Below are 16,820 nucleotides of genomic sequence, written 5' to 3' on the forward strand. Positions count from 1 at the left end.
TGGTTCCAGAGCCCAGGCCATGCATTGAGGTGAGCCCAACTATATCTAGCTGGTATCTCTCAACTTCACGCACTAGCTCAGGCTCCTTCCCCACCAGAGAGGTGACATTCCATGTCCCAGTAGCCAGTCTTGATAGCCGGGGATCGGTCCGCCAGGGCCTCCGCCCTCGGCCACCGCCCGACACACACTGCACCCGACCCCTACGACACCTCCTGTGGGTGGTAGGCCTACAGAGGGCTCTAATCTCTGTAATAAAATGTTATGGTCAACAGTATCAAAAGCTGCACTGAGGTCCAACAGGACAAGAACAGAGATGAGTCCACTGTCAGAGGCTGTAAGAAGATTATTTGTAACCTTCACTAATGCTGTTTCTGTACTGTGGTGAATTCTGAAACCTGACTGAAATTCTTCAAATAAATCGTTCCTCTGCAGATGATCAGTTAGCTGTTTTACAACTACTCTTTCAAGAATCTTTGAGAGAAAAGGAAGGTTGGAGATTGGCCTATAATTAGCTAAGACAGCTGGGTCAAGTGATGGCTTTTTAAGTAGAGGTTTAATTACAGCCATCTTGAAGGCCTGTGGTACATAGCCAACTAATAAAGACAGATTGATCATTTTTAGGATTGAAGCATCAATAACTGAAAACACTTCTTTGAACAGTCTAGTAGGAATGGGATCTAATAAACATGTTGCTGGTTTGGAGGAAGTAACTATTGAAGTTAACTCTGAAAGATCAACTGGAGCCAAAGAGTCTAAACCAGTGATCCTCACTATTTTTTTCAAAAGAGCCATATTGACTGATCAAAGTCAAGTGGAGAGCTACAATATTACCCCAAGTCACTCAAATAAACTTTCTCTGCTCATCTTGTGAGCACCGTACGTTTTTACTCGAAACACCCATCACTGGTGTGCTTGTCCCCTCTCCAACATTGTCATGTGGATTTTTGTTTTCTTCTTCAAATTCCTGGGACCTATTCCAGAAAGCAGATTTTGCTAATAACTCTGAGTTTGTTAACCCTAAAATGAGGGAAACTCGGGTTTTTAATTCCAGACAGAGCTAACTCCAACTCTGAGTTAGTTACCATGGTAACAGACTCTGTGACCCTAACCTGACAGGTTTTATCCAACAAAGTCTGAGTGTCTCTCTGACTCCGCCCCTCCTGCTGCACCTGAACCACCTGTCTGACACTCCCAGTCATTTCCTCCTTCATAAAGTTGCTGCAAAGCAGTCAGAGGGGCGAATTCATCTGCAGACGTTTATGTTTCTAAAAGTACTGAAATCCCAGTTAGACGTTAGTTCGTTATTTTTGTACGTAACATGAAGCTTTTACAGTCGTTCGCTCGTCAACAGGCTGTAAGGACGGAGACAGTGATGCTACGGATTTATAATGAGCGCAGCTGTCAGACTGTCAGTCAGTTCCTCTGAAACATTTACTGTAGTTACTGTAGCATCACTGTTACATCAAACTGATCTGGATGAAGCTGCTGACACAGAACACACTGTGGATGGAAAAATGTCCGGATCCTGGAGATGATGTGAATGAGTGAAGATGAGGCTGAAATATTTGAAGACTTAAAAACTGAACTTAATTGATTTAAAGTGACTTAAATGATGTCATTTTGAAGGTTACGTTGTCTGAAATTCAGAGTGTGAATTTCCACATATTTTCCACTAAAAATCACCAAAATCGCTGATCATAGGCTCTATAACGCATCCGCAAACCATGCCCGAGTCCACCCGCGCAGCAAGAGGATCCAAATGGATCAGGATCACTGATTCAGATGCGATCAGGTCCAGATCCAGTTCAGGCTCCAGTTATTTTGCAGCTCATCCAGACTGGATCTGTTCATAATGGCTTCATTTTCCCGACACGATCTGCATTCTTTAATTAAAATGCCTCATCCTCTCAAAATGTACTGAAATATTTAAAATGTATAAAGCTGAGATATTTGTCATAGCATATTTGCCAGCTGTTCTGGAACGGGAAACTCACAGTTGCCGATCTCAGAGTTGATCAACTCAGAGTAGGTTTATAAACTCAGAGTTTGCTGAACATGCTTTCTGGAATAGGCCCCTGATCTTCACTATTTCTCATGTATGTTTTTTGTCTGTGTTTGATTATAGATTGCTTCATTTTGCGCAGTGACTATATTGCGCTAGCTAGCTTGTAGAATCACCGCTGCCGTGTAGCGCTCTGCTGTCCCGGTGTGGGTGCTGCAGCGTGCTGTTGGAAACAGTGTCTATGTTGCCAGTTTCCACAGTATCCCCCATTTGGAACCAACTTTAATTGAGGCCAAATGAGAAATAGAATGCAAGTGCGTGGAATGTAGAGTGCATTACATCTTTCTGTAGCGTGCTTTAAAAATGTATTGGTTCTGCAGTATTGCTGTAACCGGTCACGAGAGCCACCAATAAAGCATGGCGAGCCGCATGTGGCTCGGGAGCCACGCAATGAGTATCCCTGCTCTAAACAAATACCAGCAGTGCTGAAAGCAGCCGAACATGAAGATAAATCTTTGAGATGGTTATGAATAATTTTTTCTCTAATGTCTAAAATTTTATTTGTAAAGAAATCCATGAAGTCACTACTAGTTAAAGTGAAAGGAATACTCGGCTCTACAGAGCTCTGACTCTTTGTCAGCCTGGCTACAGTGCTGAAAACAAACCTGGGGTTGTTCTTATTTTCTTCAATTAATGATGAGTAGTAAGATGTCCTAGCTTTACGGAGGGCTTTTTTATAGAGCAACAAACTCTTTTTCCAGGCTAAATGAGCATCTACTAATTTAGTGAGACGCCATTCCCTCTCCAGCTTACAGGTTATCTGCTTTAAGCTGTGTGTTTGCGAATTATACCACGGAGTCAGGCACTTCTGATTTGAAGCTTTCCTTTTCAGAGGAGCCACAGTATCCAAAGTTATACGCAGTGAGGATGTAAAACTATTGACGAGATAATCGACCTCACTGAGATGAATAAACATGACTGATGCCTGGGTCTTCTAGGTTCTTATCTGTCTGCACTGTTTATCTCCTGACATCAGATGGCTCACCGTGTGCCTTTCATCCTTGCTGAAGCTGTTTAGCCTGGGATGAACGTCTTCCTACTCATGTCTGTACCTTTGCAAGAGTTTAACTTCTTAGTACATGGTGCAGTAGCAGGCAGCACCAGAAAACCACATTTAACTGCCAAATAACAAACAATTGCGTATTTATCGTGACAGGTTGGAACCCTAGTCTATACTATAAGGACCTAATCATGATCAGGCACCATCTTATCTCAAAGACCTCATAGTACCATATCGCCCCAACAGAGCACTTCGCTCTCAGACTGCTGGCTTACTTGTGGTTCCTCGGATACTTAAGAGTAGAATGGGAGGCAGAGCCTTCAGCTTTCAGGCGCCTCTTCTGTGGAACCAGCTTCCAGCTTGGATTCGGGAGACAGACACCCTCTCTATTTTTAAGATTAGGCTTAAAACTTTCCTTTATGATAAAGCTTATAGTTAGGGCTGGATCAGGTGACCCTGAACCATCCCTTAGTTATGCTGCTATAGGCCTAGTCTGCTGGGGGGTTCACATAATGCACTGTTTCTCATTCACCTTATTTACGTTGTTTATACTCCACTCTGCATTTAATCATTAATTGATATTAATCTCTGGCTCTCTTCCACAGCATGTCTTTCTCTCCCCTCAGCCCAACCGGTCGCGGCAGATGACTGCCCCTCCCTGAGCCTGGTTCTGCTGGAGGTTTCTTCCTGTTAAAAGGGAGTTTTTCCTTTCCACTGTCGCCAAGTGCTTGCTCATAGGGGGTCGTTTTGACTGTTGGGTTTTTTCTGTATTATTGTAGGGTCTTTACCCACAATACAAAGCGCCTTGAGGCAACAGTTTGTTGTGATTTGGCGCTATATAAATAAAATTGAATTGAAATTGAATTGAATGATCAGAGCCTAAAGACGTTCTATTTGCAAAGCAGAAAGGTCACGTAATGTTAGCTAGCTAACAAATTGACTAATGCTATCCTAGCATATTAATTAATAGCTAGAAAAAGACAAAAACACGTACCTCCATGACATTCAATGAAGAATTTGTAGCCTTTGTCCAGTTTTGGATGTGTTGTCTGCATGTCATAGTATATCCTAATACCGTATTTGTATACCAAATCAACAGCGCAGATGAAACGCAGTAAAGATAACAAGATTATTTTTTGTTGTGTGGATGAACTTCAAAAGATTGGCTCCTAGTACTTGAACAATTTATTTTCTGAAAAAATTTACAAGGTCTTGTATCTTGAATAAATGCTTTTGACCTCATTACTATATTTGTGTAATGATACTAACTTGATTTTTTATTGTTGATTTCACAGATTCGGTTATATTAGACTTACTTCACCACAGAATCATTTTTATCAGTGTAAAAGGTTGTATTAACCTTACTTTTGCGTGTGTGTGTGTGTGTGTGTGTGTGTGTGTGGGGGGGGGGGGGGTTAATGTGTCTTTCTATTATGTGCTTTTCTGAATTTTTGTACTCAGGCCTACAGTATCTAGAAAAATTGATCTCAGTGACAATCTGGTTAAATGAAGTATTTGATCATATTTTGTAGCCTAAATTTTGACAATCTACAGATCATATAGTGTACGTGCTCAGGTTCAGCTGCTTCCCTGGAGTTAAATATATCTTTGTCTATGTTGAATTTTGCTCAAACATCAGAGATTTGTGAAAGCTTTTCTATTTCTTTAGGCTGTCCAGATGTCAGATTACAAATGAAGGTTGTGCTTATCTGGCCTCAGCTCTCAAATCCAACCCTTCCCCTTTGAGAATCCTGGATCTGAGTCACAACAATCGCCTAAAGGATTTGGGAGTGAAGCACCTGTGTGGTTTGCTAGAGAGTCCAAACTGTAGACTGGAGATTCTGAGGTTAGATGGCATATTCATTCATCACTGATGCCCATTAAAGGATTTATAGAGTTAAGGTGCATTGTGACAATTAGAATTAAGTTAATTGCAAAACCTATTTTATATGTTCATGTCAAGCTTACTGATTATTTGTAGTTGTGGTTGTACTGGACTACCCACAAATTACAGTTTCTGACTAGTGTGTTACACTAATTTACTGCTTGCTTGCTTGTTTTAAAGAGTGACTGTAAAATATTCTTTATCCAGTCTGAGGTTCTGCAGTTTGTCGGATGTCAGCTATTCTTCTTTGGCTTTGACTCTGAAATCCAACCCCTTCTATCTAAAAGAGATAGACCTGAGGCTAAACAATCATCTGACGGGCACTGGAATGATGCAGCTGTCCAGTCTCGTGAAGAGTCCAGAATATAGACTGGAGACTCTACGGTAAGGTGTTAGCCTGTCTATAATGATTAGAAATCCTGCTGTAAACTGCTTCAATTGTATTCCCATTATGTTATCAAGTTATTAAAAATGTAGTTAAAAGTAATTAATTCCCATTTTTAACTTTAGAAGGGGATAGAAACGAAAACAAGATTGAACAACAAAATTTGAAGGAACAAATGAAGGATTTAAGTTTTTAATTCAGAGGTCAGGTTGTAATGCTTGATTAACAAAACTCGACTGCTGTGTTGTGTATTTTTATTTGTAAAGGAAGACATTTAAATCATTTTAGTTTCAAATTAAAACATTTAATATATTAAGGAATCAGAAAACATCACATGTACACAGGCACTCTCGATTCAGGAAATCATAGGCCATTGCAGCAGCTGGCTCTGACTCCCCTCCCAAGAAGAGTGCAGATTCTAGGCTATACATAACACTTTATGCTACCACTATCTACAAACACTATCAGTTCAAAACAGATGGAGAGAGCTGTGGTTTAGACTTCTCAGATTGGTTCATCCAGTGGCTGGTTCCAGCCTCATGGCAGAAGCTTCTCCCAATCAGTAAAAAAAGCTCTGTAAAAGAAACGCACGCCTTCCTGCCCTCACATGTCCCTTATCATGACTTGGCGGTTTTATTCTACCTAGCAACAGGGTGCGGTGACCTACATGACATACATGCTTTTGGAAAACCTTCAAGGATAAGATAAACATGTTTTTCCCCGCAACCGGGAAAGCCATAAATAAGATAAACATATCTCCCAAAGGCCCTGAAGTTAGTCTGGCAACTACTAGTCCACTATAGGTCTGCTCTCTATCTAATGTATGTATTTAATTATCTATCATAGTCCCTGTCCCAAAGAAACCACACCCCAGCAGCCCCAATGACTTCAGGCCCATAGCGCTCACCTCTGTGGTGATGAAATGCTTTGAGAGACTCATCAAGACATTCATCACCTCCTCACTGCCCACCACCCTCGACCAACTACAGTTCGCATACCGGCCAGACAGATCCACAGATGACGCCATATCCTTCCTCCTCCACAAGACCCTTTCACACATAGACACCGGTAAGGGGAACTATGTGAGAGTGCTGTTTGTAGATTACAGCTCAGCATTCAACACCATAGTTCCCTCCAGGCTGGTCTCTAAGCTGCTGGACCTGGGCCTGGGCCCATCCCTGTGCAGGTGGGTTCACAGCTTCCTGACCAGCAGACCACAGGTGGTACGAGTGGGTCACCTCACCTCATCCTCCCTCACCCTCAACACTGGATCCCCCCAAGGCTGTGTGCTCAGCCCTCTGCTGTACTCACTGTACACCCATGACTGCGAGGCCACGTCAGAGTCCAACGTCATCATCAAGTTTGCTGACGACACTGCTGTTGTGGGACTAATCTCTCACAATGAGGAGACAGCCTACAGGAGAGAGGTCTCCCGCCTGGAGAACTGGTGCCAGGAGAACCACCTCCTGCTCAACGTCAGCAAAACGAAGGAACTGATCGTGGACTTCAGCAGGAAGCAGCAGAGGGACTACCATCCACTTGTCATCAGTGGTGCTGAGGTGGAAAGAGTGGACACTTTCAAATACCTGGGAGTGACCATCTCACAGGACCTGTCCTGGACTCATCACATTAACATCACTGTGAAGAAGGCCAGACAGCGTCTCTACCTCCTCAGGCGGCTGAGAGACTTCAAGCTCCCACTCAAGGTGCTCAGGAACTTTTACACCTGCACCATCGAGAGCATCATGCGTGGGAGCATCACCACCTGGATGGGAAACTGCACCAAGCAGGACTTCATGGCCCTAAAAAGGGTGGTTCTTTCAGCTGAACGGACCATCAGAACCACCCTCCCCAACCTGCAGGACATTTACACCAAGCAGTGCAGGCTGAGGGCCATGAAGATCCTAAAACAGCCCAGCCACCCCGGACACTCTCTCTTCTCCCTGCTCCCATCAGGCCGGCGTTACCGCTGCCTGAGGACTAAGACTGAAAGGTTGAAGAAGAGTTTTTTCCCACAAGCCATCTGTCTGCTCAACTCTGAGCCCTAACTGGACTATTATTGCACAATGTAAATATTATAATTTATAATCTATAATTCCATGTAAAAGTGTGTATAGTGTATAGTATATAGAGTATAGTGTATAGTGTGAATTACTTTTTATTTTTATTCTTCTTATTTATATGTGTGTATATATGGTTGCAGGTACAAAATACATTTCACTGTGCATTATACTGTGTATAACTGTGCATGTGACGAATAAACACTATCTTATCTATCTTATCTTATTATTTGCTTCAGCCAGTACCTGTTAATTAATTTCCTGCAGTTTACTTTTAAGCATTTGTCATTTTATTCATAGAGTAAAAAAATAAAACCCAATACAACTCAATAATATATCTGTAATTAGCCGATGTCTTTAGTATTCAGTTGTGACAGTATACTAGACGTAATTCAAAACATTTAGGAATGAGCCCATGCCACGATGAAGATAATGACTGTTATCCACTTGTTATTGGTCATCCACTTGTTAGTGGTCATAGTGTTATGTTTGATTGGAGCAATATACATATAAGATTATGAAGTCACTGCTTATGGGTTTCCCCCATTTAGCTGATGATCATGTTAAGCAAAGTTCTTATTAATTTTCTGTTTGTTTTTGGGCAGGTTTTAGACACTGTTGAAACACTCCACGTCTTCATGGAAGACTGCTACCAAATGGAAGAATAATTTTGATTCCACAGTTTTGTTTCTTTTTTTTGACAACCCTATCCAAAGTGTGACTTTAGCTATTCATACTCATTCGAGATGAAATAATTCACATATATACTTTGTTAGCAGTTCATAGTAGAAGAATAATATGAATTTACTGCTACTGCCTGTAAATTCATTTGACAGCGCCATGACATGACAGGGATGTCTTAAAGGGATATCTTAAAAGCTAAATTTGCCTAAAATAAAGTCAAATCTGTTTCTTGACAGCAGCTCAAAGAAAAATATCAGATTTCCTGTGCCTTTGAAAGACTGATCAATCTTTTTGTGACTAGGCAGCTCTTTCGAGCTGGCCCAACTCACTTTTGTAATTTTCCTTTTGGAACCTTGGTTTATCTGTGAGCTCTCCAAATGCTGGAAAATTTATGTTACTTTCTTGTTTCCATCTTGTTGGTGTGTTGATACCTGTTATGAATATCAATTACTATGAAATATGAGTGAATAAATAACATTTATTACATTACAAACTTTTTTTTTTAATTTTCATTCAATTTCTTTTAGAATTTTATGCTACTCAGGTCCTCACTTAAGTACTTCCTCATGATTTTAGTTTGATAATCGTGTATTTTGTGTGAAAAAATTATATGTTCAAACTTTCACAGTTTTCTAATATATTAGTGATTGCTCTGATGTTAAGTGTGCTTGAAAGTGAATAAATTCTTCATATTCATCAGCTGACTTGTGCAAATCCTCTTTTTTTATGTTACTAATTTTGTGAAAATTTTCACAAAATCAGATTAGTAAAACGATCAAATGTAATGTCATGTCCTGGGCTGTTTGCCCAGCGTTTTGAGTTTAGTTTATATTTCCTGAGTCTGTCTTCCCAGTATGTTTTTGATTCTTGTTCCCTTTGTCCCTGTCTTCCCCTGTATCTAAAGTCTGCGTCTCTGTCCTGAGTCTGTGTGCCAGGTCCCAATGTTGTCAGCATGTACCTTGGTTTGTCACTTCCTGTTTTATTTTGACAGTCTGGTTTTCCCTGTGCTTTGTGTTTAGTTTTGCTTCCCCTGTGTTATTAGTTTCATTTGCCTCACCTGTTGTGCCCTGCTGTTTCCTCTTACCCTGATTACCCATTGTGTATTTAAGCCCTCGGTTTCCATGTGTTCTTTGTCGCGTCGTTTTTGTATTGTGCCTGCGTGTTCCTGTGCTCCCTGTGTCTGCCCTTCGTCTCCCTTCCAAGGTTTTTGTATTCGTTTCCCCCTATCTAAATAAATACCTTTTAAGTTATGCCAACCTCTGGAGTCCTGCGTGTTTGCCCTTCCTCGTCCGTTTCATCCCCGGCCATGACAGAACGACACGACCAAACTATGGACCCCACGGACATATGGACCCTCCCCGAACAAAACGAGAAGATCCTAGAACTCAAGGATTTTTCCATGAAAATCATTCATGCCACTGACGACCACCGCCATATAATGCAGTTAGCTTTCTGCTGTGGACTGTTTTCTTCCTCCACTTGGCTCCTCACCCATCCCGACACTGCCTCACTTGCCCATTCCATAATCATGCTCCGGAAAAATCTACAAGCTGAACTGTATAATATTGGTCGCCCACTCCAGGGCAAGGACTCTGCCTTTTTCCTTCAAGCCATTGCCAACTCACCTCTCCTGCAGCCGGTCATCTCGCCTCCGTCATCTCCTCCACTCCGTTACAGCTCATCGCCACAGGCCCTGCCTCGTTCTCCGGAGCCGCCGTCATCTCTTCAATTCACCTGTCGTCTCTGGAGCTTGAAAAAGGCGACTGGACTTCTTTTTGTTTCTTGAAGACGTTTCACCTCTCATCCGAAAGGCTTCTTCAGTTCTCAACCAAATGGTGGAGAGACCCAGGTATTTAAACCCCTGTGGGCGTAGTCCCCTGGAGGTGGTTATGACCCTCTATTGATCATGTGCTTGAACACATGTGCCCAGGTGTGAAGGGGGCGTGGGTCATATTTAATCAGTGGTTTCAGTTGAAACCAACTTAGGACTCCGCTCCATTGTTTCCTGTGGCCTATTGAGGTCACTGGAACAAAGGTGTGAATGGGGGTTGAGACGTCTGGGAAGGGAGCTCAGGACAGCACTGTAAGCGGGGGAAAGTTGGTGACGTAATCCACCTCCTCTGTTCAATGATGGTTGTTCACAGTGGACATAGATGGCTTCTTTCACTCCTCTTTCAAACCATCTGTTTTCCCTGTCCAAAATGTGAACATTGGCATCCTCAAAAGAGTGCCCTTTTTCCTTCAGATGCAGATGTACTGCTGAATCTTGTCCTGTCGAAGTGGCTCTTCTATGTTGTGCCATTCGTTTGTGAAGAGGCTGTTTGGTTTCACCAATGTAGAGGTCCGAGCACTCTTCACTGCACTGAACAGCATACACTACATCGCTGATCTTGTGTTTGGCGGGTTTGTCCTTGGGATGAACCAGTTTTTGTCTTAGGGTGTGACTTGGTTTGAAGTATACTGAGATGTCATGCTTGGAGAAAATTCTTCTGAGTTTCTCTGACAAGCCTGACACATATGGGATGACAATGTTGTTCCTCTTGTCCTTCCCATTCTCTGTAGTTTGTGTTTGGCCTTCATTCCTGTGCATCTTAGCTGATTTGATGAAGGCCCAGTGGGGGTAACCGCATGTTTTGAGGGCTTTCTTAATGTGTGTGTGTTCCTTATGCTTCCCTTCTGCCTTAGAGGGAACACTTTCCGCACGGTGTTGTAGGGTCCTGATCACCCCAAGTTTGTGTTCCAGAGGGTGGTGGGAGTCAAAGAGGAGATACTGGTCTGTGTGTGTGGGCTTCCGGTAAACTTCAATGTTGAGGCTTCCATCTTCCTCGATAAGCACCGCACAGTCCAGGAATGGTAACTTGTTATCTCTGGTGTCCTCCCTGGTAAAACGTATGTATTTATCCACTGAGTTAATGTGACGAGTGAAGGCTTCTACTTCTTGGGTTTTGATTTTGACCCAGGTGTCATCTACATATCTGTACCAGTGGCTAGGTGCCATCCCTTTGAAAGAACCAAGAGCTTTACTTTCCACTTCCTCCATGTAAAGGTTGGCTACAATCACCTGTCCCACCACGTCCTTGTCTTCAACAGAGCGGCCCGGCCACGTTTTTGGCCCAGATGTGGAGGGAGGAGGAGGAACCAGCAGTCGCCGTGTCTAAGGTATCTACCTCAGGGAAGAGGCGGCGCACCCGGCATCGTCACACTCCTCCCCAGTCACTCTCGCCTCAGTCGGCTGTTATGTCAGCCCGTTCTCAGTCTCCCCAGTCAGCTGTAGTGCCAGCTCATTCGCAGTCTTCCCAGCCAGCAGTAGCTTCTTCCCAGCCAGCAGTAGCTTCTTCCAAGCCAGCAGTAGCTTCTTCCCAGTCTTCCCAGTCAGCTCCTGCTCCCCCGGTCCTAGCCTTCCCGCAGCCAGCTCTCCCTAGCTCTCAGTCTGCTCCCACACAGCCAGCCCCAGTAGCTCTCCCTCGCCCTCAGTCAGCTCCAGTAGCTCTCCCTCGCCCCCAGCCAGCTCCAGTAGTTCTCCCTCGCCCTCAGCCAGCTCCAGTACAGGAACAGGAATGACACCAAACAACAGAATAAGGAGTCCAATTATTAAATTTAATAAAACCATTTCAAACAGTTTACAGATTAATCTGGACCAGACTGCATGCCATGCCCGTGTGAGATGGCATGAAGTACGGGCAGATTTTAATTCAGCTTACAGTTTCATATAGTCACAGCTTATCTATCTTGGTTACATCATTATACAAAACAGAATGTGGAAAACAGAGAATTTCAACAACAGGGTGACCTTGAAGTCTCCATTTCTATCATTGTGTAGTCTCCATCAGTGTGGTTGATTTTACAGTCAGAAAACAAAGTTCATGATGACATGGAACATTATAAGCTTCTGTATTTTTAATCAGTTATGTTTACCATATTTTTTGGACCATAAGGCGCACTTAAAATCCTTAAATTTTCTCAAATCCTTAAATTTTTTCATACATAAGGCGCACCAGATTATAAGGCGCACGCCTTATAATCTGGTGCGCCTTATGTATGAATTCTTGTTGCGCTTCCTGTCCTTGAACCAATTTTATGTGGTACACTGTGCTCAAAAATCTTTCAAAATGTTTTAGTGCGACTTTGGTAAGGGACGCTTCACAAATATCGACAATTTCCAGAGCGTATGACAGGGGGGAAGGGGGGTAACACCCAGCGTACGCTTTTCAAATAGTTAGAAAATGCCAGTCGGTCTGTGTAATTTGAGCGCTGCCGTCTGACCGCCGATGGCTGAGGCATCCACACCACTGCACCATTGCGTGGTCTGCAGCGATATGGCCTCAGGTCTGGCAGATCAGTTCAAAGGCCTCATTAAATTCTCTAAAATAGGCCATCATCGATTCACAAAATGACTCTACTATGGTATTAAACAGGAACAAGCTGTGAGTGTGGCACAGCAGGTGTGGAAAGCACCCAAAGCCGCCAGAGATAAATTCAACAAGAAGCATTGTTCCAAAAATGGAAACAGTACACAGTAAACTGCAGAAAACTATGATGGATTTGGCCTGTTTTCATCTATGCTGCCTGGATATTTGTGCGTAATCTGGTGATCGGCGGCTGGCACTGTTGCCAACTTTTGTGTAACAAAACTCGCTGTTGGCTGTCTCAAAAATCGCTAGAAGTAGCTAAAGGACGAATCGAGGTCCAGGGGTGTGTGTGCTGTCCCCCTCGGGGCCAAAGAGAGGTCTGGGCGATGCCACAGCATATGAAGGGACGCAGTACGAGTGCTGGATGTACACTAAACACAGTGACAGCGGAGTTTTCAGGTTTCCAGTGTTGAGTCAAAAAGGGATTTCCTTTTTAATGTTTTTTCTTTGCTTATATCGGTAAATATACTGGTGCACAGGATGTCATGGCCGGGGAGGAAACGGACGAGGAAGGACAAACATGCAGGAGTCCGGAAATGGGCATAACTTAAAGGCATTTATTAATGTAGGGAAAAACAATACAAAAACCTTTCAGAAGGGAGACGAAGGGAAACCACAGGGAGCACAGGAACATACGGGCACACAACATCAACGACGCGACAACGAACAAATGGAAACTGAGGGCTTAAATACACAATGGGTAATCAGGGCAAGAGGAAACAACAGGGCACAGCAGGTGAGGCAAATGAAACTAATAACACAGGGGGAAGCAAAACTAGACACAAGGCACAGGGAAAACACACTGGCAAAACAAAACAGGAAGTGATAAACCAAGGAACACGCAGACGAGTCACAACACTGGGAACAAGACATCAAACATACTGGGAGGGCAAACTCAGGAACCAAACTATAAACACAAAATGCTGGGCAAACGGCCCAGGACATGACACAGGATTTGTGAAGGGCTTATATAAAATGAAGAAATGACTGATGCTTTTGTTTTGTTCTACATGTTTTACCATGCCCCTTATAACCCGGTGCGCCTTATGTATGAAAATAGACCCGTTCATTGATAGTGCACATTGTAATGCGGTGCGCCTTATGGTCCGGAAAATACGATATTTTCCAGACAAATTTCTCAGGGAAGTAAATGTACAGAAGATATATATGTGGCATATATCATGAACATCCCAACAGGAGTTACAGGGAAGTGTGTTTCAGTGACCTTCGCTAATATGATTCATTGACTGGTGTTGGTTTCAAATAGGGGACCACAGGCCAAGCGCATGTGAGTACTACAAAAAGAGTAGTTGTAAAACCACTAAATGATCATCTGCAGAGGATTGGTTTATTTGAAGAGTTTAGAGCTGTTGGTTAAGGGATTAGGGTTTATGTTAGGGGTTAGGGATTTGAAATAGGTGTAGGGAACCTGCAGCCTCCAGACCCCATACAATGCATGGGCCATTCAGGGTTGGGTAGTCACCTGTGTTCAAAAAATTGCTCAATTTGGGTTAGGGTTAGGGGTTAGGGTTAAGGTATAGGGGTTTTGACCCAGGTGCCCGAGAGGGCACTCAAAATAACTCAAAAAGTATAAGTGCCAGGGTGACCATACTTTGCACAGAGGGTGTGTTTTAGACATCCTACACGCCCACCACGTTTGGTAGTCCTAGGCCCTGCCCTTCCTATAGCTGCCATAGACTCCCATTCATTTCTCACACTTGGTACCCATCCGGGTAGGAGTGTCCAATCTGAGACGGGAGTTGGTTCTGCGTGCTCGGGGCATCGTGCCGAGCTGTTAGGGTTAGGGTTAGGGGTTAGGCAAAGGGTTTTGTGCCCGTCCCCTAGGGGGATTAGGCGGTGCACGGTCCATCCTCTTGTTCGTACGGCCTACCCAATCACGGTTGCGCTGGTGCCCCCTGCCATACCGCACCATCGTCCACCCCTCCTCCTGGTCCTCCCAGTAACCCATATTTGGGTTTTTTACTTCTGTTTTTAATGTAGCCTTTGTTATATATTAATAATGTTTAATTTTTAATATAATTTTAAATATGAACTGAAGTAAATGATAAAATGAAATGAAACTGTTTTTTTTAATAAAGTGAAAAAAATTAAAAACCAAAAGCAAAATCTAATTGTTTTTAATGTAAATGATGGTGTGCCAAAAGGCAACGTTTTGACCCTTTTGGGTCTTCCTCAGGCCTGGCACACTTAAAAAGGAAAAAAAATTGAAAAAAATGGCTGCTAAGCTCTCCTGACAATGTTGCTCTGTCGGCTGTCAAAGCAGGAATGAGCAAAACCTCCCCTGCTCTTATTTATACCCTCCCAAACTTGGTGTTAAATTTTACCTTTTTAGTTTTTGTTTTTGAAGAAACCTGTCCATGAATTTAAACCCCTAATGATCTATACCTATTTTTAATGGTTTTTAACCCTAAATTAAATTGAATAATACATCGAATAGTTTTAAACTTTTTAATAATCTTTTAACCTTGGATAATTTTAATTAAATGTTTCAAATTAAATAATTATGTTTTAATCTATGTTTTTATGGTTTTAATCCTAAATGAAATTGTATTATATCTTGAATAATTTTAAACTTATTTAATAATCTTTTTTCAGATTTAAGAATTGTATTTTAATCTATAATTTTATTTATAAAAATGCTATGCTAAATGGTTAGGGTTAGGGTAGTGATCCAGGTTAGGGGATTAGGTTTAGGGTTAGGATTGAATAATTGGTTGGAGTAAAATTTAATGAAATGATTAGGGTTAGGGTAAGTAGTCCAGATTAGGGTTAGGGTTGGGGTTTAGGGTTAGGTATAAAACAAGTGGTTAGGGTTAGGGTTAGATTACCGGGTTAGGGATAGATATCAAACAATTGGTTAGGCAAAGGGTTTTGTGCCCGTCCCCTAGGGGGATTAGGCGGTGCACGGTCCATCCCCTGGGTCGTACGGCCTACCCAATCACGGTTGCGCTGGCGGGAGCGCTGGCGCCCCCTGCCATACCGCACCGTCGTCCACCCCTCCTCCTGGTCCTCCCAGTAACCCATATTGGGTTTTTTAACTTCTGTTTTTAATGTAGCCTTTGTTATATATTAATAATGTGTAATTTTTAATATAATTTTAAATATGAACTGAAGTAAATGATAAAATGAAATGAAACTGTTTTTGTAATAAAGCAAAAAAAATGAAAAACAAAAGCAAAATCCAATTGTTTTTAATATAAATGATGGTGTGCCAAAAGGCAACGTTTCGACCCTTATGGGTCTTCCTCAGGCCTGGCACACTGGAAAAAAAGAAAAAAATGGCTGTTCGGCTCTCCTCTGTGGTGTTGCTTTGTCGGCTGTCACAGTAGGAATGAGCAAACCCTCCCTTGCTCGTATTTATAACCTCCCGAGCTTGGCGTTAAATTTTACCGTTTTAGTTTTTGTTTTTAAGAAAGCTGTCAATGAATTCAAACCCCTAATGATATACACCCATTTTTTAATGGTTTTAACCCTACATGAAATTAAATTATACGTTAAATAATTGTAAGCTTTTTTAGAAATCTTTAACCTTGGATAATTTTAATTAAATGTTTCCGATTTAATGATTGTGTTTTAATCTATGTTTTTATGGTTTTAACTGTCAATGAACTTGTTTTATACAGTAAATAAATTTAAACTTTTTTTAATACTCTTTTAACCTAGGATAAATTTACTTAAATGTTTCAGATTTTGTGTTTTAATCTATGTTTTTATTTATGAATATGCCATCGTAAATAATTAGGGTTAAGGTATATAATCTAGGTTGAATTAGGGTTAGAATAAGTGGATTAGGGGTAGGTGTAAAATGACTAGCTAGGGTTAGGTTTAGATAACTGGTTGGGGTAAATTTTAGAATTAGGGTTAAAGTAAGTAGTCCAGATTGGGTTAGGGTTAGGGGTTAGGTATTAGACAAGTAGTTAGGGTTAGGGTTAAAACACCAGGTTAGGGGAAACAAAATTGTAAGCTCTGCCGCCGTAGGCGGCAGAACTTAAGGCACAGTCCATCCCACTCCTGGTCTCCACCGCTCACCTATCCCCGACATGTGGATCCCTGGTCAGGGTTAAAAAAGGGGGTCGGAACTCGGGTAATTTCTCCAGGGGTCAAAGATTAGGGTTAGAGGAGAGGGTTGGAGGGTTGGGGGGGGGGGGGGGTTTAGGGTAAGAATGTAGAGAAGGGGAGGAGAGGTTAGGTTTAGGAAAGAGGGGAGGGAAAGGTTAGGGTTAGGGAAGAAGAGGGGGAGGGAAGAAGGGAGAAGGGGAGGAGAGGTTAGGTTTAGGAAAGAGGGAGGGGAAAGGTTAGGTTAGGGAAGGAAGG

The 16,820-nt window shown here is 42.4% G+C and overlaps 1 protein-coding gene across 4 annotated transcripts in view; it reads left to right on the top strand.

Moving 5' to 3' along the window:
- LOC115777031 (NACHT, LRR and PYD domains-containing protein 12-like) overlaps positions 1-8,637 on the top strand; it is a 31,556-nt gene extending 22,919 nt beyond the window's left edge. For 3 of the 4 annotated variants that reach the window (XM_030724842.1, XM_030724844.1, XM_030724843.1), the window contains 3 exons: positions 4,732-4,908; positions 5,155-5,331; positions 6,179-6,235. In XM_030724842.1, coding sequence (XP_030580702.1) covers positions 4,732-4,908; positions 5,155-5,331; positions 6,179-6,218 — 394 coding nt within the window. In that variant the 3' untranslated portion in view covers positions 6,219-6,235. Of the gene's footprint in view, positions 1-4,731; positions 4,909-5,154; positions 5,332-6,178; positions 6,236-7,997 lie in introns of those variants that run through there. The other variant, XM_030724845.1, reaches the window with a different exon arrangement.
- The last annotated feature ends 8,183 nt before the right edge of the window (positions 8,638-16,820 follow it).

This window comes from Archocentrus centrarchus, unplaced genomic scaffold (genome assembly GCF_007364275.1).
Source record: "Archocentrus centrarchus isolate MPI-CPG fArcCen1 unplaced genomic scaffold, fArcCen1 scaffold_42_ctg1, whole genome shotgun sequence".
Lineage (NCBI taxonomy): Eukaryota > Metazoa > Chordata > Actinopteri > Cichliformes > Cichlidae > Archocentrus > Archocentrus centrarchus.